Source organism: Petromyzon marinus (assembly GCF_048934315.1).
Source record: "Petromyzon marinus isolate PM22_M1 ecotype Great Lakes invasive population chromosome 75 unlocalized genomic scaffold, UKy_Petmar_22M1.pri1.0 chr75_unloc.2, whole genome shotgun sequence".
NCBI classification, from domain to species: domain Eukaryota; kingdom Metazoa; phylum Chordata; class Hyperoartia; order Petromyzontiformes; family Petromyzontidae; genus Petromyzon; species Petromyzon marinus.
Window position 1 is genome coordinate 543,222 of NW_027422614.1, and position 11,119 is coordinate 554,340.

Genomic DNA, 11,119 nt, shown 5'->3' on the forward strand with positions numbered 1-11,119 from the left:
GGCTAAAGCACAGCAGTACAACCCATGGCACCTGCTGGGTCTGTCCCGTGACCTCCTCCTCCTGCACCTAGCCTGGCACAGCAGTCAACCCATGGCACTTGCTGGGTCTGTCACGTGACCTCCCGCCACGTGGTAGCCTCAAAGTGACCCTGGGCCGGGAGGGTGGGCGTGGCTCAAGGTGTAAGGGGGGCGGTGGTTCGGCGTGACGGCAGCGTGGCTCGGCGTGACGCCTGCGTGGCTCGGCGGAGAGTGGGCGTGGCTGGGGGGTAGAGAGGGGGGCGTGTCTCTGTGTCGGGGAGCGTGGCTAGGAGTAACGGGGGGCGTGTCTCTGTGTCGGGGGGGCGTGGCTAAGGTAAAGAAAGGAGGCGTGTTTCTGTGTCGGGGGGCGTGGCTAGGAGTAAAGGAGGGGCGTGTCTCTGTGTCGGGGAGCGTGGCTAGGGTAAAGGAGGGGCGGTGTCTCTGTGTCGGGGGGCGTGGCCAGGGTAAAGGTGGGGCGTGTCTCGGTGTCGGGGGACGTGGTCTCAGGGCCGAGGCTGGGCTATATAAGGGGGCGAGTTTCGCTGTCCAGTTGTCACCTCTTCTGGTCATCATCCACTTGGCTCCTCCTCCCCTTCACAAGGTGAACCTCCACACACACCACACGCACTAAATATATATAATATATTATATATACATAATATACAATATATACATAATATACACATAATATATACAGTATATATACACACACCACACACACTAAATATATACTATATATACAACTATATATACTATATACATAATATATACAGTATATATACAAACACCACACACTAAATATATACACACCACATATATAATATATACTATATACACTATATACAATATATACATAATACACACAACCACACACACTAAATATATAATATATACACTATATATTCATAATATATAATATATACACTATATATACACACCACACACACTAAATATATATAATATATACACTACTATATACATGGGGAATGACTTTAAAAGTTGTATAATCTCCTGTAGATGTAGATGCCACTGGTTCTTCACGTTCTACAGATGTAGATGCCACTGGTTCTTCAAGTTCTGTAGATGTAGATGCCTCTGGTTCTTCACGTTCTGCAGATGTAGATGTCACTGGTTCTGTAGATGTAGATGCCACTGGTTCTTCACATTCTGTAGATGTAGATGCCGCTGGTTCTTCACGTTCTGCAGAAGTAGATGCCACTGGTTGTTCACGTTCTGTAGATGCCACTGGTTCTTCACGTTCTGAAGATGTAGATGCCACTGGTTCTTCACGTTCTGTAGATGTAGATGCCACTGGTTCTTCACGTTCTGAAGATGTAGATGCCACTGGTTCTTCACGTTCTGTAGATGTAGATGCCACTGGTTCTTCACGTTCTGTAGATGCCACTGGTTCTTCACGTTCTGTAGATGTAGATGCCACTGGTTCTCCACGTTCTGCAGATGTAGATGCCACTGGTTCTTCACGTTCTGCAGATGTAGATGCCACTGGTTCTTCACGTTCTGTAGATGTAGATGCCACTGGTTCTTCACGTTCTGTAGATGCCACTGGTTCTTCACGTTCTGTAGTTGTAGATGCCACTGGTTCTTCACGTTGTGTAGATGCCACTGGTTCTTCACGTTCTGTAGATGTAGATGCCACTGGTTCTTCACGTTCTGTAGATGCCACTGGAACTTCACGTTCTGTAGATGTAGATGCCACTGGTTCTTCAAGTTCTGTAGATGCCACTGGTTCTTCACGTTCTGCAGATGTAGATGCCACTGGTTCTTCACGTTCTGTAGATGTAGATGCCACTGGTTCTTCACGTCCTGCAGATGTAGATGCGACTGGTTCTTCACGTTCTGTAGATGCCACTGGTTCTTCACGTTCTGTAGATGTAGATGCCACTGGTTCTTCACGTTCTGCAGATGTAGATGCCACTGGTTCTTCACGTTCTGCAGATGTAGATGCCACTGGTTCTTCACGTTCTGCAGATGTAGATGCCACTGGTTCTTCACGTCCTGCAGATGTAGATGCCACTGGCTCTTCACGTTCTGTAGATGCCACTGGTTATTCACGTTCTGTGGATGTAGATGCCACTGGTTCTTCACGTTCTGCAGATGTAGATGCCACTGGTTCTTCACGTTCTGTAGATGTAAATGCCACTGGTTATTCACGTTCTGCAGATGTAGATGCCACTGGTTCTTCACGTTCTGTAGATGCCACTGGTTATTCACGTTCCATAGATGTAGTTGCCACTGGCTATTCACGTTCTGTAGATGCCACTGGTTCTTCACGTTCTGTAGATGTAGATGCCACTGGTTCTTCACGTTCTGTAGATGTAGATGCCACTGGTTCTTCACGTTCTGCAGATGTAGATGCCACTGGTTCTTCACGTTCTGCAGATGTAGATGCCACTGGTTCTTCACGTTCTGTAGATGCCACTGGTTCTTCACGTTCTGTAGATGCCACTGGTTCTTCACGTTCTGTAGATGTAGATGCCACTGGTTCTTCATGTCCTGCAGATGTAGATGCCACTGGTTCTTCACGTTGTGTAGATGCCACTGGTTCTTCACGTTCTGCAGATGTAGATGCCACTGGTTCTTCACGTTCTGCAGATGTAGACGCCACTGGTTCTTCACGTTCTGCAGATGTAGATGCCACTGGTTCTTCACGTTCTGCAGATGTAGATGCCACTGGTTCTTCACGTTCTGCAAATGTAGATGCCACTGGTTCTACACGTTCCACAGATGTAGATGCCACTGGTTCTTCACGTTCTGCAGATGTAGACGCCACTGGTTCTTCACGTTCTGCAGATGTAGATGCCACTGGTTCTTCACGTTCTGTAGATGTAGATGCCACTGGTTATTCACGTTCTGTAGATGTAGATGCCACTGGCTCTTCACGTTCTACAGATGTATTGTGTGAGTCGGTGAAACTTACCACTCTCAGTCCGAACAGGCAACTGGACGTACGGGGAATGGGTTTTTGTTCACATCTCTTAAACGTTCGTAAGTAGACGAATCCCTGTAGTAGTTTTTTTTTATAAACTAGAGTGCGTACGCATCGCCACGGCGCTTTCAGACCCGCCGCGTCTGAAAGGGCCGTCTGGAACGCTCTTCCCTTCCGCTCGATTGACAAACTCATTTCTTGAGAGCTTCTGCTTATTGCGGCGTTAAGTGTTATTGCCCTTCCCTTCGCACCTCTGATTAGCCACGGTTGGCTACGTACGGTGCCAAAGACGTTCAACGTACATACGCAGACATGACAGAAGCACACAGAGACGCGTAGACCCGCACAGAGACTCACACAGAGACCCGTAGACTCACACAGAGACCCGTAGACCCACACAGAGACCCGTATACTCACACAGAGACCCGTAGACTCACACAGAGACTCACACAGAGAACCGTAGACTCACACAGAGACCCGTAGACTCGCACAGAGACCCGTAGACCCACACAGAGATGTTAAATAATGTGGGAGCCAGAGGACATCCCTGTCGCACCCCAAGGTGTACAGGGAATGGCTCTGGCTCCCGGCCACGTAGTTTTACCCGGGCCCGCTCACCATCATGAAGGTCCTTAATGATCGTGAGCAGAGGGTCAGGGACTCCGAAAGCACGAAGAGCAACCCAGAGCCCAGGCCTACTGATGGTATCATAGGCCTTGACCAGGTCAATAAAGCAGAGATGTAGGTCTTGCTGGAATTCCCTACACCTATGCTTTAGCAAGCGGACAGAAAGTATGGCATCTGTGCAGGACCGCCCTTTCCTGAAACCGCATTGGGGCTCCGCAAGCCTCTCCTCAGGTCACACAGTCACACCCTCACACACAAACACAGACATACAGACACACAGACACACAAAAAGACACACTCACATTCAGTCACACAGAGTCACACGCACTCATCCACTCACACACAGACACACAGACACTCACACACGCAGACCCACTGGCACACAGACACACACAGGAACACTCACACACACTCAGACACACAGACCCGCTCACACACAGACACACTCACACACAGACACACACACACAGACACACACATATAGACACACACATACAGACACACTCACACACACAGACACACACACAGAGACACACACACAGACACACACACAGACACACACACACAGACACACACAGAAACACACAGACACATACACACAGACACACACACAGACACACACACAGACACACACACAGACACACACAGACACACTCACACACACAGACACACACACAGACACACACAGACACACTCACACACACAGACACTCACACACACAGACACACACACATATAAGACACACACACACACAGACACACTCACACACACAGACACACTCACACACACAGACACACACACACAGACACACACAGACACACTCACACACACAGACACACTCACACACACAGACACACACACACATATAAGACACACACATACAGACACACTCACACACAGACACACACAGAGACACACACACAGACACACACACAGACACACACACAGACACACACACCCACACAGACACACACACTCACACAGACACACACACACACAGACATACACACACACACAGACACACTCACACACACAGACACACACACACAGACACACACAGACACACTCACACACACAGACACACTCACACACACAGACACACACACACATATAAGACACACACATACAGACACACTCACACACAGACACACACAGAGACACACACACAGACACACACACAGACACACACACAGACACACACACAGACACACACACCCACACAGACACACACACTCACACAGACACACACACACACAGACATACACACAGACATACACACAGACACACACAGACACACACAGAGACACACACACAGACACACACGCACTCACACAGACACACACACACAGACACACACAGATACACACACAGACACACACACAGACACACACACACAGACACACACACAGACACACACACACAGACACACACACACAGACACACACAGACACACACACAGACACACACACACAGACACACACACACTCACACAGACACACACACAGACACACACAGACACACACACAGACACACACACAGACACACACACACACAGACACACACACAGACACACACACACACACAGACACACACACAGACACACACAGACACACACACAGACACACACACCCACACAGACACACACACTCACACAGACACACACACACAGACATACACACAGACACATACACACAGACACACACACAGACACACACACAGACACAGACACACACACACAGACACACACAGACACACACACAGACACACACACAGAGACACACAGACACACACACAGACACACACAGACACACACACAGACACACACATACACACTCACACACGCGCTGACAGCACGCACGAACTTGTGCCAAGGGCATATGGGGAAGGGGGTGATGATGGTGGTGGTGGTGATGGTGGTGATGGTGGTGGTGGTGATGGTGGTGATGGTGGTGGTGGTGATGGTGGTGGTGGTGATGGTGGTGATGGTGGTGGTGGTGATGGTGGTGGTGGTGATGGTGGTGGTGGTGATGGTGGTGGTGGTGATATTGGGTCACGATGTGGGGGGAGGGGCTCCCCCCCCCCCATCTCCGTCTGTGGATGCCAGGGCCAAGCCCATCAATGGGCATCGTCCAGGAATAGCCCCCACCCCCCACCCCCCACCCCCCCCACCCCCCACCCCCTCGGGAGGGGCCCCCGGGTGGGTCAGATCAGCCCCGCCCCTCCCACTCACTCGCCACTCCAAATATAAAAACAGCGACAGCTGCCCAGGGGTCATCAGGGGGTCGTGATAGAACCCACGACCTCCTGCGTACCAGGCGAGGTAGTCAACATCTCATCAGGGTCGTGATAGAACCCACGACCTCCTGCGTACCAGGCGAGGTAGTCAACATCTCATCGGTGTCGTGATAGAACCCACGACCTCCTGTGTACCAGGCGAGGTAGTTAACATCTCTAGAGAGAGAGACGCAGACTCCAAATACACAGCAGCAGCAACAGGCATCGTCAGGGTCGGGTTTGAACCCACGACCTCCTGTGTACCCGGCGAGGTAGTCAACATCTCATCAGGATCAGGGTTGAACCCACGACCTCCTGTGTACCAGGCGAGGTAGTCAACATCTCATCAGGGTCGTTTCCCTTTGCAGGTCCCCGAATCAAGGTTCTCTCAGTCATCATGGTCAAGGTCGGAGTCAATGGGTGAGGAACTCCTCGCCTGTGCACTCACTCACCTGTACACTCACCTGTACACTCACCTGTATACACTCTCACCTGTACACACACTCACCTGTCCACTCACTCACCTGTACACACACCTGTCCACTCACTCACCTGTCCACTCACTCACCTGCACACTCACTCACCTGTACACTCACCTGTATACACTCTCACCTGTCCACTCACTCACCTGTCCACTCACTCACCTGTACACTCACCTGTACACACACTCACCTGTCCACTCACTCACCTGTACACTCACCTGTACACACACTCACCTGTACACACACACACCTGTGTGCTCACCTGCGTGATGCTCACCTGCGTGATGCTCACCTGCGTGATGCTCACCTGCGTGATGCTCACCTGCCTGCTCACCTGTGTGATGCTCACCTGCCTGCTCACCTGTGTGATGCTCACCTGCGTGATGCTCACCTGCGCCAGGTTCGGCCGCATCGGGCGTCTGGTGACGCGCGCCGCCATCCTGCGTGGGAACGTGGAGGTGGTCGCCATCAACGACCCCTTCATCGACCTCAACTACATGGTGAGCGTACGCTCACCTGTACGCTCACCTGTACACTCACCTGTACACTCACCTGTACACTCACCTGTACACTCACCTGTAGACTCACCTGTACACTCACCTGTACACTCACCTGTACTCTCACCTGTACACTCACTTGTACACTCACCTGTACACTCGTACGCTCACCTGTACACTCACCTGTACTCTCACCTGTACACTCGTACACTCACCTGTACACTCACCTGTACACCCACCCACTCACCTGTACACTCACCTGTACACTCACCTGTACACTCACCCACTCACCTGTACACTCACCCACTCACCTGTACACTCATCTGTACACTCACACACTCACCTGTACAATCACCTGCACACTCACCAGTACACTCACCCACTCACCAGTACACTCAATAGTACACTCACACACTCACCTGTACACTCACCCACTCACCTGTACACTAACCTGTACACTCACACACTCACCTGTACACTCACCTGTACACTCACCTATTCACCTGTAGACTCACCTGTTCACTCACCTGTACACTCACCTGTACACTCACCCACTCACCTGTCCACTCACCTGTAGACTCACCTGTACACTCACCCACTCACCTGTAGACTCACCTGTAGACTCACCTGTACACTCACCTTTACACTCACCTGTACACTCACCTATTCACCTGTAGACTCACCTGTACACTCACCCACAGGTGTACACTCACCTGTACACTCACCTGTAGACTCACCTGTAGACTCACCTACTCACCTGTACACTCACCTGTACACTCACCCACTCACCTGTCCACTAACCTGTAGACTCACCTGTACACTCACTTACAGGTGTACACTCACCTGCATGCTCACCTGTACACTCACCCACTCACCTGTACACTCACCTGTAGACGCACCTGTCCACTCACCTGTGCACTCACCCACTCACGGGTAGACTCACCTGTAGACTCACCTGTCCACTCACCTGTACACTCACCCACTCACCTTCAGACTCACCTGTACACTCACCTGTACACTCATCTGTACACTCATCTACTCACCTGTAGACTCACCTGTACACTCACCTGTACACTCACCTACTCACCTGTAGACTCACTCACCTGTAGACTCACCTGTACACTCATCTGTACACTCATCTACTCACCTGTAGACTCACCTGTGTACTCGCCTGTAGACTCATCTACTCACCTGTAGACTCACCTGTGTACTCGCCTGTAGACTCACCTACTCACCTGCACGCTCACCTGTACACTCACCTGTACACTCACCTGTCCACTCACCTGTAAACTCACCTGTACACTCACCCACTCACCTGTAGACTCACCTGTAGACTCACCTGTACACTCACCTGTAGACTCACCTGTACACTCACCTATTCACCTGTAGACTCACCTGTACACTCACCTGTAGACTCACCTGTACACTCACCCACTCACCTGTACACTCACCTGTCCACTCACCTGTCCACTTACCTGTAGACTCACCTGTAGACTCACCTGTACACTCACCCACTCACCTGTAGACTCACCTGTCCACTCACCTGTGCACTCACCCACTCACCTGTACACTCACCTACTCACCTGTAGACTCACCTGTGTACTCGCCTGTAGACTCACCTACTCACCTGCACACTCACCTGTACACTCACCTGTCCACTCACCTGTACACTCACCTGTACACTCACCTGTACACTCACTCACCTGTAGACTCACCTGTACACTCACCTGTACACTCACCTTTACACTCACCCACTCACCTGTACACTCAACTGTAGACTCACCTGTAGAGTCACCTGTGTACTCACCTGTACACTCACCTGTATGCTCACCTGTCCACTCACCTGTACACTCACCTGTACACTCACCTGTACGCTCACCCACAGGTTTACATGTTCAAGTACGACTCCACACACGGGCGCTGGAAGGGAGACGTGAAGGCGGAGGGAGGCAAACTGGTTATTGATGGGCACGCCATCACCATCTTCCAGGAGTGAGTCCAAACATCACCACCACCATCACCACCATCACCACCATCACCACCAACACCACCATCTTCCAGGAGTGAGTCCAAACATCACCACCACCATCACCACCACCATCACCAACACCATCACCACCACCAACACCACCATCTTCCAGGAGTGAGTCCAAACATCACCACCAACATCACCACCATCACCATCTTCCAGGAGTGAGTCCAAACATCACCACCACCATCACCACCATCACCATCTTCCAGGAGTGAGTCAAAACATCACCACCAACATCACCACCATCACCATCACCATCTTCCAGGAGTGAGTCCAAACATCACCACCACCATCACCACCATCACCATCTTCCAGGAGTGAGTCCAAACACCACCACCACCATCACCACCATCATCATCACCATCTTCCAGGAGTGAGTCCAAACATCACCACCACCACCAACACCACCACCATCACCATCACCACCAACACCATCACCATCTTCCAGGAGTGAGTCCAAACATCACCACCAACACCACCATCACCATCATCACCAACACCACCACCACCATCACCATCACCACCAACACCACCATCTTCCAGGAGTGAGTCCAAACATCACCACCATCACCACCATCACCACCATCACCACCACCATCTTCCAGGAGTGAGTCCAAACATCACCACTATCACCATCACCACCATCACCACCATCATCACCACCAACACCACCACCACCAACACCACCATCTTCCAGGAGTGAGTCCAAACATCACCACGATCACCACCATCACCACCATCACCACCAACACCACTATCATCATACTCTTTGGTTCTATTCGGTAAAGTCACGTAGGTAAATAATAAAACAACAACAATCATCATCACCATCACCACCAACACCACCATCTTCCAGGAGTGAGTCCAAACATCACCACCATCACCACCATCATCACCACCACCAACACCAACACCACCATCACCACCAACACCACCAACACCACCATCACCACCAACACCACCATCTTCCAGGAGTAAGTCCAAACATCACCACCATCACCACCAACACCACCATCACCACCAACACCACCATCTTCCAGGAGTGAGTCCAAACATCACCACCATCACCACCACCATCACCACAATCACCACCAACACCACCATCACCACCAACACCACCATCTTCCAGGAGTGAGTCCAAACATCACCACCATCACCACCATCACCACCAACACCAACACCACCATCACCACCAACACCACCATCACCACCAACACCACCATCTTCCAGGAGTGAGTCCAAACATCACCACCATCACCACCAACACCACCATCACCACCAACACCACCATCTTCCAGGAGTGAGTCCAAACATCACCACCATCACCACCACCATCAACACCACCATCACCACCATCATCACCACCACCATCACCACCATCATCACCACCATCACCACCAACACCACCATCACCACCAACACCAACACCACCATCACCACCAACACCACCAACACCACCATCACCACCAACACCACCATCACCACCAACACCACCATCTTCCAGGAGTGAGTCCAAACATCACCACCATCACCACCACCATCACCACCAACACCACTATCATCACCACCAACACCACCATCTTCCAGGAGTGAGTCCAAACATCACCACCATCACCACCATCACCACCAACACCACTATCACCACCATCACCAACACCACCACCATCTTCCAGGAGTGAGTCCAAACATCACCACCACCATCACCACCATCATCACCACCACCATCACCACCATCATCACCACCAACACCACCATCACCACCATCACCACCAACACCACCATCTTCCAGGAGTGAGTCCAAACATCACCACCATCACCACCACCAACACCACCATCACCATCACCACCAACACCACCATCTTCCAGGAGTGAGTCCAAACATCACCACCATCACCACCATCATCACCACCACCATCACCACCAACACCACCATCTTCCAGGAGTGAGTCCAAACATCATCACCATCACCACCACCATCACCACCAACACCACTATCACCACCATCACCAACACCACCATTACCACCACTATCACCACCATCACCACAAACACCACCACCATCATCATTATCACCAGCACCATCATCACCACCACTATGTGTGTGACTGTCTGTGTGTGACTATCTGTGTGTGACTGTCTGTGTGTGTGTCTGTGTGTGTGACTGTCTGTGTGTGTGACTGTGTGTGTCTGTGTGTGTGTGACTGTGTGTGACTGTGTGACTGTGTGTGTGTGTGTCTGTGTG

At 51.1% G+C, this 11,119-nt stretch overlaps 2 protein-coding genes across 2 annotated transcripts in view; one reads left to right on the plus strand and one right to left on the minus strand.

Annotated features, from left to right (window-relative positions):
* LOC116937404 (E3 ubiquitin-protein ligase UBR4) overlaps positions 1–11,119 on the minus strand; it is a gene marked incomplete at its 5' end in the record, with an annotated part of 266,747 nt that overhangs the window by 35,552 nt on the left and 220,076 nt on the right.
* Positions 516–11,119, plus strand: part of LOC142908165 (glyceraldehyde-3-phosphate dehydrogenase) — a 22,528-nt gene continuing 11,924 nt past the window's right edge. The window contains exons 1-4 of the mRNA XM_076058463.1: positions 516–619; positions 6,235–6,286; positions 6,749–6,848; positions 8,731–8,837. Of these exons, the coding sequence (XP_075914578.1) occupies positions 6,264–6,286; positions 6,749–6,848; positions 8,731–8,837 (230 nt within the window). The 5' untranslated portion in view covers positions 516–619; positions 6,235–6,263. The remainder of the gene's footprint in view (positions 620–6,234; positions 6,287–6,748; positions 6,849–8,730; positions 8,838–11,119) is intronic.